This window comes from Nelusetta ayraudi, unplaced genomic scaffold (assembly GCF_046127955.1).
Source record: "Nelusetta ayraudi isolate G7.1 ecotype Tasmania unplaced genomic scaffold, CSIRO-AGI_Nayr_v1 ptg000031l, whole genome shotgun sequence".
In the NCBI taxonomy this organism is placed as follows: domain Eukaryota; kingdom Metazoa; phylum Chordata; class Actinopteri; order Tetraodontiformes; family Monacanthidae; genus Nelusetta; species Nelusetta ayraudi.
In genome coordinates this window covers 2,470,289-2,491,203 of record NW_027466081.1, presented here as the reverse complement: position 1 = coordinate 2,491,203, position 20,915 = coordinate 2,470,289, and the positions used below count along the sequence as shown (strand labels likewise).

Below are 20,915 nucleotides of genomic sequence, written 5' to 3'. Positions count from 1 at the left end.
GATTTACATCCTTTATTGGTAGGCTTTCATTTTATTGAAAATTTTTTACTAGTATATATTTGCCATTTTTAAATAATGTTAAATATTAGAGTGAACCGTATACAGATCATATTTTAAGAAAAAAAAATTTTTTTTTAATAGCTTTATTATTTGAACAGAATTTAACAAGTTTGAAACTTGTCATTTTTCCCCCGAACGTTTCCGATTATTTATTTATTTATTTATTTATTTATTTATTTTAACCTTTTAAGAGACTTCTACATACGGTGCGTGTATATTTTTTAATTCAAAGGTAAAACTAAGTCGTATGATTCGAAAACTGTGTAAATGTACATTTTGCGTCTGAGTGCCGTCCTCCGTCGATGATTGACAGTCGTGCCTGAGTCCCTGTCGCCGGCCTCCGCCATCTTGCCTCTCCCCGACCGCCAGGAGCCGAGTGCGGAAGTGGAGAACGGCTGTGCTGCAGGCTCGGGTTCCGCCTGTGGACAGCTTCACCAGATTCCTTCAGCCGACACAGCCCGATAACATCCACTTTTAACCGTTTCCGAACCGCGCAGAAGCCCCGGGATAAACCATGGCTGGACGGCTACCGGCGTGTGTTGTCGACTGCGGCACAGGGTAAGCTGCTCACACCGGAGCGCCGTGCGCCCAAGGCGGGGTGCTGGGGTGTCAGTGACGGGCGGAGGGCGGCCGGGGACTGTCAGTGTCAGCAGCGGGGGACTGGGTGTGTGTTTGTCTGCCACTGTGTACGCTACCCTCCGAGCTACCAGGCTAAGCTAGCCGTGATTACCGTGCACTCTCCCGGTTGCATTCCGAGACAAAACACGGCCATCTCATCGGGTCTGCTATGAACGACACGGCCTCTCTGGATTCCTGAAAACGAATTTCTGCATTTGGTTTGCTAGTTCCGTCATCAGATTTTCAACACTAAATTGTGTTTTTCTTCATCGTTGAAGTGTTTCTTTTTCTTTTTTTTTTTCCTCTCTCGCTCAAGTGAATTTGTGTGTTTTCGCAACGACGAAACCAGACAGGAGAGGAAGCGGCGGGTTTCATTCATTTGCAGCGAGCTGCTGACCGCCGCCATTAGGGTCAAGTTCTCTACATTTACCGCCCCATTTTCATTTATACATTTTCCTTTATTTGGGGGATAATGTCACTCCGGCAAGTGTTATTCGCGAGCCCTGACGCTCATTCGCCTCGGTTCTGAGCAGGCGCACTGGCACTTCCTCCTCAGCCTACACTTCCTCATTCACGCTTTTTAGTCCATATATGGTCGTTTCTCGGCATCCCCCCGTCGCACGCTTTTCTCATTAACTTCTCCAATTTGTTCGCAAGCGCACCGAATGCTGTCCTTTTACCCGCACCGGAGCATGTAATCGCGGATGGCCAAATATTTGCCTTCGCAGGAAACTCGTTTAAAAGCTGCGGGAAGCAAGCAAGCAAGCCAGAACAACACAGGGTGTATTGTGTCCTGGCTCCTCCCGCAGCTGGCTGTGTTTGTATCGACCGGTGTAAATATTTCTCCTATGACAGCTTTAGACCCTTGAAACAAATTGCGATTCTTCCTCGTTTCTTGCCACTGGATGCTTTCGGCACAGGGGAAAAAATGTCTTCTGACCAGTGCAGACATGCAGATTTCACTTTGTCCCAGCTCTAGGCTGCATGAATGTGCTCGGTTAGTGTTTTTGGGGGCTCGAAGTGGTTTGCATTAGCCACATGTTGAGGCTTGAACTCCTTGCACTGCATACCTTCTCCAGCCCTCCTCCACCACCACCTCCACCCCCTTCCTGCAAGCCCTTAACCAGTCCCCTGCCTCTGATCTGCCCCGGGGACACCCAAAAAGACAAGGGTCCACAATTAGGCTAGCTTGTTTTCTTCCCCCGTCCAAACAGATGGTTTCTTACTCTGTGGCCAAAGCCCTACAGTCATAGCACAGATGTTCCATGTGGCAAATACAAGCTCATGGCCTTCAAGTGGTTTAGGTTCAGGTTTCGTTGGCGAATGCAGCTGGATCGCTGAGTCTGAAATCTCGCACGTCCACCTGGCACCAGGCACAGAAGATGCCTGAGAACATGATGACGAGGCCACAATGCGCTTGGCATAAATGGTGGCGGCTCGCTGCTGGAGAGATTAATATAGAGGCTGCAGTGGGGTCAGTTTGATCAAAGCAGTACAAGAGTTCTGCTTTTCTTTATATTTTCTTTTTTTTTTTTTCAAAGAACATAGAACGGGAAATAAGACTTTTGTCTTGACGTGGTTCTATGAAGAACAGGAAGCTTTAACGTTTTGCAAACTGGCTCTATGAGGAGCGGAAAACTCACTGGCCTCAATCCATCTTCCGCGAATTTTTTTTTTATGTATTCTTTTTTTTTTTGGGTCGCCCGCCACCTTCTCAAAATGTTCTCCGCGAGCTCTTTTCCCACATGGACCCGTAAAACCCAGCAGCTTTGACTCGTCGGGTCGGGACAGGAGTGAACCGCTCCGCGTCCTACGGCAGCTGGGTCGACGTCCGTGACTCGGTGCCGACGGCGTCCAAGCGATGACGACTTCCTTTAACACTCGGCAACCTCCTGCGCAGCCCCCGCCGCTATATTTAGCAGGCTCCTTAACCGTACAGCGGAAGACGGAATCACAGTTGCTTTGTGCGCACTTCTGCATTGCCGACGAAGCTCGCCGTTGAGAAACCTCTCGCGAGTGTCGCAGGAAGAGACGTCAGGTGCTGCAGCCCCCGGTGCTGGGCGCTGCAGCCCTCGGTGCTGGGTGCCGTTCTTCCCTGTCGGGCGCGCTTTCACAACGCCCGTCGGCATGTTGGGAGCTCATCACCCCAATAAACCTGCTTGACACAAATGACCGGAAATGAAAGATTCATTCATTTCATTGGGTTTCGGATGAACGCCGAATTATGAGTGGGACATCCCGACTTATTTATTTATTCTTTTTATTATTTATGTTTTGGAGAGAGGAGGCCTTATTTAAGCCACGCCAGTTGTGCCTCCGCTACAGTCGGAGACGAGAGGCGCCTTCAAAAGCCTGTCGAGGCAGGTCCAGCGGCCGACAAGCTGCGACTGCTCTGTGGTATGAAGGCGTTTCAGAGTTATTCGGAGCCACGCACGCTGCACCGCGGCACGGCGGTGGCTTACGCTGTCGTAAGGCCGAGCTCGCTGTCGCTGGGCCTGCGCCGTCACACCTCAGCAAATACCACGTATAGTATTTCTCCCGACTGCATTGACCGGACTCAAAAGGGTTTCACCCCTATTCAACCGCGTTGTGTCAAAACTATGTGAAAACCTTGGCTTTTTTTTTTTGTTTTGTTTTTTTTTGGGCCAAACCTAAGCCCCTAAAACCTATGCATTGGATCACATGACATGTTGTATTATAGAAAAATATGGTTTACCAACATTCTTGGAAAGCCCGTCACTCACAACTTGACTCTCAGCAAGCATCATGCAGCTATTGACACATTAAACAGACCTGAAGCAAAGTTACTGTCGTCGTGGCGTTTTCAGGAACATCCTCTATATCATCATACCGACCTTTCGGGTTTCCGCAACCACATTGCCGGTTGTCGTCTGTGTTGTTTCAACACGGGCCCGGTTGTGTGCAAATGATTTCCCCCCATGGGGACGTAATGAGAGAGCCTAACACCCAATTTACAGGCCCTGTAAACACAATGGTCCACCGAAGGATCATCAAATGTTCCATCAACCACAAAGCACCAATAACCGGGCCTGAGCGAGCTTAATGAACTCTGGTCAGTCAGTCCGTTTTCTCCGGGACTTTGCTGCTGTGTAAGAAATGCTTGTTGCCATTTACTATCTCTTGCCATAGCTGGATGTAAAAGGAATACAAGCATCACTTCACAGCGTCAATTCAGTCATATAAAGTTGAAGCCATTTTATGTTCACACAATATGCATAAGAATCATCATACCAGCGCAGAGAAACAAAAGTTCTCCACCACAGAAAGCCTGCAAATCTCTGCTTATTTTATTCTTTAAACATGAAAATGTCGCCGCCTTCTTTAAAAAAAATTGATACCAAACAATGAAAACAGCCAGCCTTTCCATTGTGGCTTCTTAGGTGATCTGCGGGTCTAATTGCTCTCATTGCACTTCCCCTCTTTATCTGTAAAAGAAACTCTGATTGTGGAGTCCCTTGGAAAGTCTATTCAAGCCCGGTCATATAAGTGACTGATACCAAATACCAAAATGACTGATAACACGATCACAGTGTCCACGCTAATATCTTGAAAGCAGCCAAGCTCATGTTTTGCTTTTTTTTTTCTTGGTTCTTCTCTGGTGTTAGAAGTGTGGTTTGCTTCCTGCCTTCATCACAATGGTAGCTTTGAAAAGAAGCTTTATGCAATACTTGGCCCATTTTGCTGCCGTGTCAGCTTACACTTCCAGTTGTACCTTTTTAAAAGAAGAAAAAAAAAAAAAAAATCAATATTGGCAGCTCCCAAACCCGCTAGCTTCAACTGAAGCAGGTGGGTGATACAGGTTGTGCTGGATACCGAACTACGGACACATTTGTAGCACAGACCGAAATGCACCGATCCATCATCTCTGGTGCCAAAGAAGCTAAATCTTAGCGTCTGTCAGCCAGTAATCATTTGGCATGCGCGTGTCAAGATCGCTGCCGATTGGCTTTCACGCTATAGATGTGTTAGCTTAAAATGAAAGATGTGTAAAGCTCTCCAAGTACTCCAGTTCATGAGGGTGGATCAAAAAAATTAAGCAAAACATTTTTGCAAAGGATGTGATTAAACAAACTTGATTGGAGGAAATCCTGATTTGAATTACCAGCAAAATGGAAAAATATATTTTTTATGCTGTAATTGCGATGTATTTTTTTTATTATTGTTTTAACTGGTTTTTTATAACATCTGCTATCAAAATAAAAGTATAATATCAGGACCAAGCTCAAAAAATGTTGAATGGTACCCAGCCCCAGATGTACAGTAGGTCCACGTTTTTCAGATGAGTCAGCGCTCGTGCCCCCACTCGCTGTAAAAGAGCTTGAAAGCAGTTGTTCTAACTCCCATTAAAGGCCGCCGATGCTCTATTTCCTGTTGCGGTCCAACTCAAAGGAGTCCTCTGTTCCGCCCAGGATGCAGAGCGCCGTGCCCACACTAGTTTGGCAGGCGTCGGTAGTGTGTCTCCCCCCCCCGCCCCCCCCCCCTCCCCAAACCCAACCCCCCACCGGTTCTCCTGTGTACAGGAAGTGTGGAAGCCACGTCTGGGCTTCTCCTCCTGGTCAGGCCTGCATCTGGTTAGCACGTGTCAGAGCGGAGACGGCGGCAGAAGCTCGTTAAATCTTTGATGTTGGGGCCGACGTTTATTTCGTGCGAGCGAAACCGAGCGCTCGACTCGAAGGGACTTTGCATCGCTTTTGGAGGCGGTTCTTCTCGTACTCCTCTCGTTGTGCCTGAGGAAGTGCGGAGGTCACTGTCAGTTTCAGCAAGAAGTATTTCTCCTCCTTCCATAGACAAATATGAGTCGTCTTTGTATTCCTGATGCAGCATGAATGACTCTTTTCAGCGGCGTCCCTTTTTATAGCTGCTGCTGCTGTTGCTGCTGCTGCTGTTTTTGGCCGGTGACCAACGCGCCGGAGGACAGTGACGGCATTGACCGAGACCGAATCAGCACAAAATATTATTTGCTGAAGCAAAAGTTCACGCATACAAACGCTGTTCAATCAGGTGGTGGGTTTGAGTCGGAAACCTGCAGGGTTTTTTTTTTTTTTTTTTTTTTTTTTTAACAAAGCTGTCCTGTTTTTTTTTTTTCTTGCAGTTACACCAAATTAGGATATGCAGGGAACACGGAGCCGCAGTTCATCGTTCCGTCATGTGAGTATTTCGCCGTTCACACAAATCCAGCTGTATTAAGACAGCTTTAGACTGAAGCCTGTGTATTGTCTGCTGCAACAAGTCGTAAGAATTATTGCCACCAGGAACTTCGTTTCCTCCCGCAAGAGCATGCATGATTATTGTTGTAAGGTTGGAATACAAATTTTCAACTGAACTAATTTGTTACTGGTTCTGTGTAGAAACAAAAAGGCAGCATCTTTAACTGGCTTCAGTCAACAGTTGGGAGTTCTGCAAGTGGCCTCCTTGAAAAAGCCACGAGCGTCGGTGTTCTCGATTGCGAATATGGGTTGAGCAGCCATACGGGTTCCCTCCCCGCAGGTATCGCCATCAAAGAGTCAGCCAAGGTGGGAGACCAGGCCCAGCGCAGGATGACGAAGGGCGTGGACGACTTAGACTTCTTCATCGGGGACGAAGCCATAGACAAGCCCACGTATTCCACCAAGGTAGGCGGCCAGTAGCTGGTGAAAGGGTTAAAATTGAAAATGTGTGTGTGTGTGTGTGTGTGTGTGTGTGTGTGTGTGTGTGTGTGTGTGTGTGTGTGTGTGTGTGTTTTTCTGGTACAGTGTCAATTTCAATACCTTAGTTTCAATATTGTTGAAACAAAGCTTTTCCATTATATTGGTAATTGGTCATTTGGAGGTAATTGGGATTACCTCCAAATCAAGTTGGCAAACTGGCTGCAACATCCATGGCACCAAATAGTTCTTTCTTCATTTTGATCCGCCGGATTCACACTAGTAATTTTCATTCCAACAAAAGTTTGCGAGTATCTTTGGTTCATTCCACCATAATGTGACATATTAGATCTTGACACATGTACGCCAAATGAATATTGGCTGACACTGATGGATGGATGGATAGATAGATGATAGATAGATAGATGTACTTTATTGCTCCCATAATTGGAAACACTTTACTTTCTTGGATATCAGAATTTGGCACCAAAAGATGATTAATCTCCCAATATTTAATTGTATCAGAGCATTACGGCCGGTGCTAGAAAAGTATCGGTAGTTCGGCACTCAGCCCCACTCGAAGCCCATTCATCTCGTTTGCTTTTTCGCCACATTTGCCGCAATCTTCTGCTGCCCCAGTGAGCGGCAGAGAAGCCGCACCGGGGGTCAAACATGATGGGAGGTGTCAAATCAGTCCGCTCGGTTCCATCTAATAGACACGGAGGAACCAATCGCAGCGTGAGCTTCTCCCTCATAGCCAGAGAGGCATCATTAGTGGCCACTCTCCTCCACTCTCCCCCCCTCCATCCCCCGGTGCCCCAGTTAGCCGGCGTGCACTACACCCAGAGACGTGTCGCAGACGTGGACTGCATGCTAATGCCGGACTGGTCTGAATATGGTGGCGACTGCGTGTTTGCAGATTAGTACTGGCACTGAAACGGACTGTAGGAGTTCCAACAAACACGAGTGGTTCCCGCTGATGATCCGCTTCTCTCAAAACAGAAATGAATGAAGCTAATTAGAGATGTGAACAACTAATCGATTATAATCGATTAATTGATTAATTGTCGATCAAAAATTCAATTGATTAAATTAAATTAAATTAAATCGGTTGCAATTAATTGAACATTTTTGACACAGGGTTTTTATTGTTAAATGGTGTGGTGTATACATGTATACCTTGAACAAGTTACTTTTTAACAACTTTAAAAAAAAGGAAAAGAAAAGTGACCCATTAGAAGTCAACCTAAAGTCAGAAGATACATTTTTGGGGTGTTTTTGCTGTTCTATAATGCAATAATTGGTCACATTGGACCCTTAACAGTATTTAAGGGTTAAATAATCTGTTCCTTGCACATTTTTCATTGTGAAATTTAGGTTCTCAGGAAAAATCGCAGCTTATCAATTAATCGTCAATCGATCGATGAGGTCAATCGATTTCCAAAGGTTCGCTCCGTTTTTCAAGCAGGTCTGAGGGCAAAACGCAGCCCGCAGCTGCGAGTGACGCATGAACGGAATGCATCGGCAGCGATCGCTATCAGTGGCACCTGCACCCGTTGGACAGGTTTTTAAGGCTCACCTGCGGCCAAAGTCCGTCCGGCGGCGTAGCGTTGCGAAATTCACGCTACCAATCTCCTCCGACAATCACCAACCCCCCCACTACAAACAGGAAAAGTCCAGAGAGAAACTGCTCTGCGACGCATTCACGCGCACAAAATAAATGTCGTAATTGTCGTGATCCCTGACTGTTTTCCGACGCTGTTCGCGACAGTGGCCAATTCGCCACGGGATCGTGGAGGACTGGGACCTGATGGAGCGCTTCATGGAGCAGATCATCTTCAAGTACCTGAGGGCCGAGCCGGAGGACCACTACTTCCTGCTGGTATGACACCTTCGCCTTCTGTAATTACAACATCATTGTCACAGAATGGAGAGAGAGCCCATCGTCTCCCGTCTCTCTCTCTCTCTCTCTCTCTCTCTCTCTCTCTCCCTCTCTCTCCCCCTCTCTCTCTCTCTGGCAGACGGAGCCTCCCCTGAACACACCTGAGAACCGAGAGTACACGGCCGAGATCATGTTTGAGTCCTTCAACGTTCCGGGGCTCTACATCGCTGTGCAGGTGAGCATCATCATGAATGAATTTTTTTTTTTTTTTACCTTAAAAATAAAACAAAATAACACAACTAATATACTATATATAAAACATATATAAAACAAAAACAGTGAAATGTGATTATTAAAAAAAAATGCGATCATTGATCCTCTCAAGAATGCGATCAAAAGCGTTCAAAAAGGAGTTAATTTTATAATAATGATGCTCAACATAAACGGTTTCAATTATGAATGTCTCATCCTGTGCTATATAGATGTATATCATATAATCCCATAATATCGTCATACACCCCCCCCCCTGATATGTCTGAATTATGTTTGTGCATTACATACACATGTATATATTCAAAATACAATACATGTGTATTACCTGCATACCGTGACTATATATAACCCATATAAACTACCCACGCCTGGCTTTGCAACTGGAGATGCACAATGAGGATCAATTACAGTTGAGGTCCTTTTTTTTTATTTTTTTTTTTTATTTTTTAACCATTGTTCTAAACATTGCCATTATTTCATTTGTGCAATTCAAAGAGTTGTGTGTTCCGAGTGAAGACGCTTTCATTTCACAGATATCCAAAAGAATTGTACTAATAATGTCTCTGCAGCCTTTATTAATTTGTTAATTAACTCATGTTATGTTACGTTGTGTTATTGGTTTACATACAGTGAAAATGAATGAAATAAAGTAAATATCAGTGCCTGGAGTGATAAGAAACCTCAGGAGGAGTTCTTGAGAACTTCACCACATTAAAAAAAAAAAAAGTGATGCAGTGATAATAATTCTCAAGGTGAAATGTAGGTTAATGATAACAAAGGAGATAAGGAGATACAGGACAAACAGTAGGACATCGATGGGAAAAGTAGTTAATAAATCAATCAAACTAACCAAACCTAATAATTCACCAATACATCACAGATGGTAAATTCCAGCGGCGGTTAGCACCATCCCATCCAGCACATGGATGTTGTTGTAGCCTCTGACGACCTTCACGTCACCTGCTGTGTTGTTGCAGGCCGTTCTCGCCCTGGCGGCCTCCTGGACGTCCAGACAGGTGGGAGAGAGGACGCTGACGGGCACCGTCATCGACAGCGGCGACGGCGTCACCCACGTCATCCCAGTGGTGAGTTTGTCGTGCATAACACTGACCCGAAAATGGTGGGACGCTGCCTTTTTTTTTTTTTTTCTTCTTCTCCGTTTTTCAGGGTTTCGGGTGAATTCTAGAAAGAAAGAGTTTAATCTCGGTATTTAGACTTCTTGTAATGGATTCATTTTTCTCAATATCTTGAAAGAGAAATGTTTTTTTTTGTTTTTCATAACAGATTCTGAAGAAAAAAAAAGGTCCCTTACAATAATAATCTGCATCTTTTGTCTTATTGTTGCGTTTTGCTTGGTGTTTTTTCTCTCCTTCCAAACATGCGGGAGGTCCATCTGTTTTAAATGGAAGTTAAAACCCGTCATTCAATAAGCTGTTTTCTGGACATTTCTCCAGAAAATGATCACGTAATCCCGCTGCACTGGAGCCTTGGAACGGCTACAAAGATCTACGAATCGCTGAATGACGTTTTTTTTTCTTCTTCTCTCTCCTCATTAAGAAGCGGTCAGAATCGTCGCTAATAAATAATCCCGTCGTCGCACTTTCAACCCCGACTCGTGCAAGACGGGGATTTTCCATCGCGTCGTTATTACATTTCCGCTCGTCCCGTTCGTCAGGTCGCTGGCCTTGCGCCGCCTTTCGGTGTGGGCCGCGGCGTTCCAGACGGCCGGGAAAGAATGACTCAGGCCCAGGAAATGTGCTTGCAGAATGCGTTTAGAGGTCGGACGGCTGAATCAGCAGGTCGACTGCCGAGCGTGCACGAGCAAAACGGAGCCGCGGAAAAAAGAGAGAGAAGAAAAACATCCTCCGCTTCACGTCATGTGACCACACCTCTTCCTGTCCCCCTTGTCCTCCGCCTCCCTCCAGGCCGAAGGCTACGTCATCGGCAGCTGCATAAAGCACATCCCCATCGCCGGACGGGACATCACCTACTTCACCCAGCAGCTCCTGAGGGAGCGGGAGGTGGGCATCCCGCCCGAGCAGTCGCTGGAGACCGCCAAGGCTGTGAAGGTAGGCGCGCCCCCCCCGGGCCGAGCACCTCGGAGTGATGTAGGGAGCAACTTGAAGAACCGACCCGGGTTCCGCCGCGGTTTAAAGGACCAGGTTTATATTTGTTAGCCTTTCATGTGGTTCAGATTGGACTTGTAATGTAAACATCTCAGCGGGAAAGAAGGTGGGCTGCATCACAACACCATTGTATATAATACATTCTATTTGTTATTCGTTATTAGTTATTAGACGATTCCATGTTTGCCAATATGACAAAGTCCATCACGGCATGATTCAGATTTGATTTGATTCCGGAACCTTCGATACGAGTTCCAAATCCCCATCCAACACAATCATCTACACAGAGATTAACTCAGCAAAAACAGCTTCACTGTTACTTTCCCATTTTGTTTCTCATCTCTTCCACAACATGCTTAACAATGAGAACTTGACCAAAGTCACCACTCGACTTTGTTTAAAGTTGTAAATAGAGATCTTCAGATATGGGCTCCGTTTATAAGTACATGTAAACAGGTGCGTGCGTGTGGCGTGTAGCGACAATCCAGCTGTATTTTGTTTTTGAAGGCAAGTGGATTGTCGTTTCCCCATTCAGACACCAGGTGGCAGTGTAGCTCCATGGGTGGCATGCAGCTGGTTTCCCTGACAGAGCAGCCGCCTTTTTGTGTTTGGTTGTGCGTCACATGACGACTCTCAAAAGGGCCGATGAGCTTCTTTTTTTTAAAAAACTTTTTAGGTCGCAAGTAGCGTCTTCACTCGTCACCCCTGTCAGTTTCCCCCTTGTTCTTCCTGCCGATGGCCTCGACGGCAATTTCTGCAATTTACTCGAGTAGTTTTTCATCTTAAACTTAAAGGTGATTTTGAACAACGGTTTCCAAATCTTTTCCTCTCAAAGGACCAGGACGAGACACCCACAATTTGCATTTTGCTGATTGATTCTTTCCGACATGCTGAGAGGTGCGCGTGCAACAAGGATATGGGGAACGTTATTGTCTAGTACGAACTTAAGAGTTCCACTGAGTGAAAGGTGAAGCAAGTGGAAGAAGTTTCTGGGGAGGCCAGAAGGGCAGATTATTGTCAATGGAGGAAACTTGGTATGGGACTCTTTCCTGAACCCGCGCGCTCTCTCCCCCCCCCCGCTGCTCCCCCTTCAGGAGCGCTTCAGCTACGTGTGCCCCGACCTGGTGAAGGAGTTCAGCAAGTACGACACGGACGGCTCCAAGTGGATCAAGCAGTACACCGGCATCAACGCCATCAGCAAGAAGGAGTTCACCATCGACGTGGGCTACGAGCGCTTCCTGGGGCCCGAGATCTTCTTCCACCCCGAGGTCAGTCGGAGCGGGGACGCGCCCGCCCCAGCCCGCAAAGCCCCTCGCACCTCCCACCCTCGCAATAACCGCGGCGCTCACCGTTCTCTCTTCGCCTCCCCAGTTTGCCAACCCGGACTTCACCCAGCCCATCTCCGAAGTGGTGGATGAGGTCATCCAGAACTGCCCCATCGACGTCAGGCGTCCTCTCTACAAGGTGAGCCGGCGACGTCCAAGCGAACCGCGTTAGACCGGTTGGAAATGCCAAAGCTTTGAAAGTGCATTTGATTGCTGTGAAGCAGTGCGGTTGTAGGCCCGTCAACATTAACCGATAAATCAGTTAGTTGTCAAACAAATTGCCTTGATACTTCTGACATCTTGGGAACTTAAACAGATATATTTTACAGTGCTGACAAAAGTTCAAGTGGCACAAATTGTGTTTTCAATTTTCCACATTTAGATTAGATTGGTTTATTCATTTTTGAAACCAATCCTTCTAAATGTTGCTTAAATTAAAATAAAAAAAGTAAATAAAAAAAGCTGCTTTTTTTTTAAAGGAAATCCAACCAAAGGCTGAGATGCTGAACAGGAAGCGAGAACGACTTTCTCATCCATATCTTCTCTCTCCCTCCCTCCCTCCCTCTCTCCCTCCCTCCCTCAGAACATTGTCCTTTCAGGAGGCTCCACCATGTTCAGGGACTTTGGCCGCCGCCTGCAGAGAGACTTGAAGAGGACTGTGGACGCCCGACTGAAGATGAGCGAGGAGCTGAGCGGCGGGAAGCTCAAGGTGAGTTGCGCTCCTTATCGCCACGGCCGCGCTGCAAACAACGCAGTGGGTGCTCTTCAACCGCCAAGATGCTCCATTCAAGGGAAGAAGAAGAAAAAAAAAAAAAATGAGCCGAGTCAATATGCTTCAATGTTTCCGTTAACGTTTTAGCGTATTAATGCGTTATCATCCATTGTTATTATTCAAACTCTCACTCGGATACAGGACATTCTAAGCTGCTAATATCTAACTCGTGCGTGAAGAATAAATATTTTTTGCGCAGAAAGTGATGTGAGGCGATGTGTGTCCAAAAGTTGCACGTCATGTGACCCAGTCACGTGACCCAGTGGCTCTAAAGGTGCCGTTAGCGCTCTGGATAAATAAGGCACAGCAATGCCAGGGGGAATTTTAAGGCGTGCACTTTCCTGTTTTAATGCATTTATGGAAATGTTTGGGTTTCTTTCAGCGACTTCATGTGACGCCACCATGTGGCTCTAAATAATACTACCGTGTTTCATCTGTATCGTTATGTTTTGTTTAAAAAATAAAAAAAAGAGAGAGAGAGAGAGAGAGTTCCACTTAACTCATGATATTAAAAAAAATATATATATATATATATTTTTTTAAATGAGATTCATTGAATTGTATTAAGTTTATTTGAACATGAAATGCCAAAAAAAAAAGCAGCAACAGGAAGTTGAACTGTAACGCTGCTGCCCGGCTGCGAGACTCACCCCCCCCCCCACCCCCCCCCCCCCCACCCCCTCTCTCGGTTTGTGTCCTTCCTTCTTTTCAGCCCAAGCCGATCGATGTCCAAGTCATCACTCATCACATGCAGAGATACGCCGTGTGGTTCGGCGGATCAATGCTGGCGTCCACCGTAAGTGTTTCCAACTCGCGCCGCTGCACCTCCTCAGCGCCCGGAGGGTGGGGTCCGGGGCTGGGGGTGGGAGCAGTGGGGGTGGGTGGGTAGGCGGAGTAGGGGGGGTGCTTGTAGTAGAACTCAAACTTTATTGAGAAATTTTTTTTTTTTAGAAAAAACCCACGTCCCCTGGGGTGTCGGTTCTCTGGAGTGAAAAGTGGATCAATGTAGATTGAAGCAAAGTAGAATTCACTTTCTAACTCTTCCGTCCGATCGAATCCATTTTATTTACAATTTCAAATATTCGATTCACATCTGCGGCGCAGGTCGTCATCCGCCTCACTCTATTACACCCCGATGCCTTTCCCAGCAACACACATTTTGACCACTGGTCGTAGGTATTGTAGCGTGTTGGCACCGCAGCAGTTTCACGTGAAATGGGGACTCGTCAAACGTTTGCAGCTGTGCCCTTGCAACTGTTGCTGCAGCTGGCAGCGCAAACGCCCGATCACTACGACCCTGGTGTGTGTGTGTGTGTGTGTGTGTGTGTGTGTGTGTGTGTGTGTGTGTGTGTGTGTGTGTGTGTGTGTGTGTGTGTGTGTGTGTGTGTGTGTGTGTGTGTGTGCGCCGACAGGAATCCAAATCTTTTCGCTGGCGAGTCACGCTGCTGTGTTGTCGTTCGTTTGTAATGTTATTACACGGGAAAAAAAAACTCCCTTTTCTCCATTTCTTAGAGACCGAGGCGAGGAGGGTTGGATTCATGTGTCCAAAAACACGATTTAATAAAAACACACACGCACTCTAATGGTGATTTCAGCGGTCCACTATTAATAATGAGTTATTTTTAATCACTGAATAATGTATAACTCCCAAGATTCCACATCTCCAAAATCTCCCGTTGGTCCATCAGACCCAGCGCTTAAACTCTCCAAATAAAGAACGAGCAGACTCCGTTTGGCACAGAAAACGAAAACACGGATCGTTTTGTAATATCAGGGTTTGTGGCATTGATTGATCGAGCTGTGTGGCGCGGAATGGAGAAACGCACGCCTCGTCGAATGATCCCAAATTGAGCAGAAAGCAGGAGAACGGCAAACAAAATAGACACAAGCGAACGAGCGTCCGCGGTCTCGTTTATCTTCTCCTCCGGACGAGCTGCTTTTCTCCCGGTGCCGTTTTTGTCCTGTCGAGCAATCAAAACAGAAAAGCGGCCACCTGCAAACACGCGCAGCCTTCTCCTCTCCTCTCCTCCTCACCTCCCCGTCTCCTCTCTCCCTGCGTCCGCAGCCCGAGTTCTACCAGGTGTGCCACACCAAGAAGGACTACGAGGAGATCGGGCCGAGCATCTGTCGCCACAACCCCGTCTTCGGAGTCATGTCTTAACTCGGAGGGTGGGGGGTGGCGGGGGGGGGAGCTGGGGGATGATGTGGGGGGACCTCCAGAGTCTAACGGCAGAGACGGGGTGGGAGAGGAGGGAAAATGGAGAGGTTGTTTTTTTTTTTTTTTTAGTGGGGTGGAGTTAGGATGGTGTGGAGCTCGCTTCAGACGACCTGTTCAGCTTTGGAGTGCGAGAGACGAGACGGAGATCCAGAATATATTGAACGGAGTACAAAAAAAGAAAAAGAAATAAGAGAGAGAGAGAGAGAGAGAGAAAGAGAGAGATAGAAAAGAGACCAGACCAAACTCAAAGGCTGGAAAATTTATCGTGAATGTTCCTTTGTTTTTGTTTTTTTAATTCCTTTTTTTCTTTTTGTCTTTGTTAATGAGGGAAAAAAATAAAATAAACGCTTCAAAAGCCAAAACAATAATACATTTCTGGATATGCTGAGCAAAGGCAGTGATTCTGCGGACGGTGCGTGGTGGAGGTTGTCATTGACAGAGGAAAGAACAGCATCGACAGTGACACTCTGGCAGCGGAACATCTTATTTATGAAACGGGAAAAAGATCATCCGACAAGTTTAGAACATATTGTTACCTTTTTTTCTCCTTAAACAGAAGTTTTCTGCGTTTTTTTTTTCTCAAAATTCCACGTGTCTGTGTATCACGATAAGAGCTTGTTTATATTTCATACTAAAGGTTTTTTATATGTAAAATGTGGGAAGTCGGGGGTTATAAAGCTGGGGAAAAAAAACGCAAAAAAAAAAACAACGGAATCATCATCATCATCTTCAGAGAGACTGTTTAAAAACCACGATGCAGCTTTGATACGCAGTATTTTGCTCTCCCGTCCCCCCCCCCGCCCCTCGTGTCATCGCTGTCGGCCCTTTAATTCTTCACCTTTTAATTCACATTCACCTCAGGCAGTGCCAGAATACCACCTCTAGGGGGCAGAGAGAGGAACAGCTGAGGTTAGCGAGATGGAACTGCATAATTGTCAGACCAGTATTGTTAGACTAGACTTTTTTTTTTTGTTATTGTTATTATTATTATTATTATTGTTGATAATAATAATAAATACCAAATGATTAAAGGAATGGGATTTGTGTATTTAATGCCTTGTAACATTCCAATAAAGGCTCGAATTTGTTTCTAAGCGCCTTGTCGCTCATTTCTGCTGCTTTTCGCGTCATTTTCTCACGGTATGCTAATATTTGTTCAGAGGATCATGTGACCATTAATCAACAATTCAGAACATTTAGTTCAAACAACTGGAGACGTTTCTCCCAGAAGCGAAAGTCTGCCAGGTGTAGACGCCACTATGCTTAAACTACAGTTAACAGATGTATCGATTTGTATTTAACCTACAGAAAAAAAAAGCTCCTTTTATGCTTATCAAACGAAGCTGGAGGACAGGAAGTTACGGGTAGCTCCTCCCTCTGAATTTGCGTCATTATACCCCAGAGCCGGCCCAAGGCATAAGTGAAGTAAGCGACGGCTTAGGGCCCCAAGGCCACTAGGGGGCCCCCAAGAGCAATCCAAAAAAAAGAAAGAAAATGTTTTCATGTATAAATGATGATTTCTATATAATGAAAGATATATTATTGTACAAAAACACACTTTCAACAGAGTGGAGCTGCTGATGTAGACCTAGTGATTCTTAATGCCTCTGTACCTCACTTTGTGCTTCATCACTTGGAATGTTGCGTAAATCAACCCCAGGACACTCTTGTAGCTGGATGTGCTACCCTTTGAGATTGAAAACCATATGTGGCACCCTGGACGTGATCCATGATGCATTCATTGAAAATATTCGTATTAAGTTTGCATTGGTATTACTTATGTTTCTGATTATTTTACCTTTGGAGACACAGCAACAGCACAATTTCAACGTGTAATACGTACATGTGTAAAAACATGTCCCCCATGGAGGCTTGGGCCGGCCCTGTTATACCCACATGACTGAAAGTGCAACTGGTATCCAACAGCAACAGGAGATGGCAGGGTCTAGACTTCAGAGCTGAGGCCACCGCGTTCCTGTGAATCTTGGGAGAATTGGCTGTGAACACGTGACACCTTGCTCACTGTGCGAAGTGATGGGAATCCAGCGCGCGAGGAGATCTGTCGGTCGCCATTCCATCCGTGTCCGGTTGTTCGTAGGTCCTGCGAGGACTTGGAAAAAACCTGAAGTTGCATGGGCAAGAATGAGTTTCAAGCCACAGAGATCCCGGTCTCGTCCTCGGGGGAAGCAAAGTTTCTGGCTGGGAGACGCACGGATCCAATCTGTGTCACAGAAGCCAGTCGACAGTTTGGGGCGAATTTTTTTTTTTTACCAGCAGTCGAGAGAGCAAAGCAGCGCAACAGGCAACCAGCCAATGACCTCAGGTCTTGGCGTTCAACTTGGTGCGGGGTCAGGACTCCCAGCTGAATTCAAGGCCTGGAAATATTGAGACAAAATTCTACTGCTGCTCCTCTGGCCTCTGCTAGTTTATGAAGTTCCTGTTACCACAGTGGAAAGCTTTGAAAACAAAGATGAATCACTTCGTGTGCAGCAGCGTAGCCCTTCATGGGTTGCAATACCCTACTGGCTTCCATTCAGCAGCTTGGTGGGAGGAGTTCCAGGTATTCAGAGCCAGAGAGTCCAAGTGTACTGTGTACTGTGCTACCTTGACCTACATCAAGGTCTCTACTGCGGGAGTTGAGGTCAGGAAAGGAAGGCATTCAACCAAGCTGGGGAAAGGCTGAGGGTAACATCCCGGTGAGTATAGTGGTGGTCACTTTGTGAAAAATAGCAGCAAAAACAAAGGTTTTGTGCAGATGTACAAGGGGGCCGGACCAGGTTAGCGACTTTGCAGATCGTATAGTTCCAACATTTTCCACTGATGACCCCCATGAAAAGCTACTGCTCGACCGTGTAAAGAGGGCCTGGGAACGTGAAATGGTCCTACAAAGGTGATTAAAATCTAATGATGAACAAGATGAATGCTTTTGAGGAATTACCTTAAAAAGTAGGCCCTGATATTAATACTATATGTACGTCCTTTATAATGACAAGCACCAGGCGGACCGTTTTCCAAATGTATTCATTTCATGCTTGCAGTGGGTGTAAAAGCCCTTCGAAGACGATGAAAGAGGAGGAACATTTGCATTGAAGACAAAACTTTATGCGCACAAAAATGACAAAATTCTCATTATTTGTAATTATCAGGCTGTGACAGCTTGAGGCTTCCTACTGGTACAAAAATGAATGAATTGAAAAAAAGAAAAGACAAAGAAAATCCAATTGCAGTTTTCAAAGACGTGCACCAGGAGGTACAGCTGCATGGCTAACTAGCTAGCTTTTTTTGCCCTTTGACTAAGAATTGTTTTGGGACCCCATAGAGTCGTCCTTAATGGCACTCCTGAATTTAACTATAAATAATTTTTTGGACAAACTTGCTTTTAAGTTTCCAAACTGTTCAGGTGTGTGTGTGTGTGTGTGTGTGTGTGTGTGTGTGTGTGTGTGTGTGTGTGTGTGTGTGTGTGAGACCTGTGAGGCACTTCCCGGAGGGAGCTTGTGCTCCTGATTTAGGAGCACCCGTTAAGAAGACGAAGGTCTGCCCCTGGGGTTGAAAAAGCTGCAGATAAATGGTTGTGGTTGTTGTGATCCCTAGCACCTTTAGCTTCAATCAGCTTCTGTTGCCCTGACGAGGAAATCCTGCTCGTCCCGGCGAGACCGTATCGACCCCCCCGCCCCCCCCAACATATTCTGCGTGCGGTGAATCTGTCGCACACGCCGAGAGCAGAAGACCCGAGGAGAACGACTCCTCCGCTTCTCGCGTGCAGTTCGCCCCGCGCTCCAGTAGGTGTCACTCTCTCTCTGGGTGCCCCGGCTCTACCTCCCGAAACCCGCTGTATCCGGAGGCATTATAAGCTGCGTAACAGGCAGCCCGTCGCATTGACCGTGCCCATATGTTTCTATAAGCCCCAATCACCACCCCGCCTTCCCTCGCCTGTCCCTTTAATAGAGGCGGAGGTGAGAGGTCTGAGGAGTGGGAGGGAACTAATGTCCCGACCAGAATGATGTCCAGAGAGGCTGCCGGGAGGTTAAATAGTGATCCGTCACAGCCCCGTGGATCAATTTGAGCGGGCTTTTCCTTCTTTTCTTTTCTTTTTTTTGGCGGCCTCAGTCCTCACAGCCAACGTTTCTATTTCCACGTGAGGGCTAATGGCACATTACATCATCCTCCTCACTGACTGCTGGCTGCTCACAGTGCTTGCACACACACACACACACACACACGCACGCACACACACACACACACACACACACACACACACACACTTGTATGTACGTATGTAAACATAACTCTATGTAAACATAACTCAAGTCAAATGTATTTGTATTGCACAATTCAACACAAGGTAATTTAGAGTGCTTTGCATAGACATTACAACCAGCAAAGCATTAATTAAACACACTACGATAAAAATGGGAAAAAAGACATTAAAAAAATAATAGAACAAGTAAGGAGAATTTTAATTTACGAGTACACTGCAGTGAACAATAATGTTGTCAGCCCTGATTTAAAGGCACCAACAGATTGAGCGGACCTCAGATCCTTCTGGAAGGTTGTTCCACAGATGAGGAGCATACTAGCTGACTGCTGCCTCCTCACCTTGTTCTGGTTCTTGTTCTTGGTAAACACAACAAAGCAGTTCCAGATGGCTTAGGGCGTCTGGATGCTGGAACACAAAAACTAAGTTCATTTGTGTTTGTGTTTCGTGGAGGACGCTACGCTGATTGCTGCACCGACAGAGCAACACATTTTGGTTGGAGGCAGTGCGATGGCGTGGGGCGGAAAAACAAGGCTTGTGATCATTGGAGGTCATCCCAATGCAGGGGGATATCGAGATGAGATCCTGCAACCGGTGGCGATCCCATATCTCCACAGTCTGGGACCAAACTCCATCCTCCAAGATGACAATCAGAGCGAACTCTATCAGAGACTACCTCTAAAATTTGGGAGTGGGGAGGATTGGAACGGCCTGCCAGCAGTCCTGACCCCGACCCCATTGAACACTTGTGGGATCAGCTTGGCCGCGCTGTTCGTGCCAGACTGACCCACACAGCCACGCTGGCTGACTTGCGACCAATGCTGGTTGAAGAATGGGATGCCGTCACGCTCCTCCTCATGCTGGTCACCAGCCTGTGCGTGTGACCAGGCTGGTGACCAGCATGAGGAGGAGATGCCAGGCCGTTGTGACTGTGTATGGTTCTTCCACGTGCTACTGAGGCTCCTGTTTGTCCAATGAATACATTGTTAAGTTGCCAATATGTTTTGTTTCCTCAAATTTCAATCATTCAATCCACCAACCAAGAGTCAATGGCAGAATAAGCTGTGTGATTATAGCATTGTTACAACAAAGAAATATTCTACCAAACACAAATTTCCTTACTTTTTGTGTGTGTATATATATATATATATATATGCACACAAACACAAAAAGTATGTGTGTGTAAGGAAATTTGTGTTTGGTAGAATATTTCTTATATATATATATGTGTACACACACACACACACACACACACATATATATATATATAAATATATGTACACTGTATAACCTCTGTTATGGAACTGAAGCTGACACTTCACAGCCACAGACACTGACGCAAGGTTGTTGACTCATCTAATCAAACACACACAGACACACCACGTACACACACACACACACACACACACACACACACACACCTTGGTGTCCAACAAGATAAATCCAGTGTACACAACTCGCAACTCGTACTGCTGTACGAGTTGCAGAAGGTCAGTCGGGCCGAGCAGCGAAAGGGGAGTCGCCTCTGCAGCCAACACGCCTCAGGTCACCGCTGTTCTGTTTCGCTGGACAGGTGTGACCGACGCCGACGACGCGCTGAAAGGTCAAATAATTTGGACGAGAAAGGTGGGACGAAGCTTTGGGCGCCAGAATCTGTTCCGTTGTTCCGTTGGAGCAACACTGACAACACCAATAACAAGGCTAAACAAACAGAAATGGTCCTTAAAGGGGTTTGTACGGA

The 20,915-nt window shown here is 46.2% G+C and overlaps 1 protein-coding gene across 1 annotated transcript; it reads left to right on the top strand.

Annotated features, from left to right (window-relative positions):
* The first annotated feature begins 386 nt into the window (after nucleotides 1-386).
* LOC142891380 (actin-related protein 3-like) lies at nucleotides 387-16,013 on the top strand. Its single transcript, XM_076030861.1, has 12 exons — nucleotides 387-618; nucleotides 5,792-5,847; nucleotides 6,187-6,311; nucleotides 8,095-8,205; nucleotides 8,345-8,440; nucleotides 9,456-9,563; nucleotides 10,404-10,547; nucleotides 11,699-11,872; nucleotides 11,976-12,068; nucleotides 12,513-12,638; nucleotides 13,414-13,497; nucleotides 14,767-16,013. The coding sequence occupies exons 1-12, from the start codon at nucleotides 575-577 to the stop codon at nucleotides 14,860-14,862; spliced, it is 1,257 nt and encodes a 418-aa protein (XP_075886976.1). The 5' UTR covers nucleotides 387-574; the 3' UTR covers nucleotides 14,863-16,013.
* Nucleotides 16,014-20,915: the final 4,902 nt, after the last annotated feature.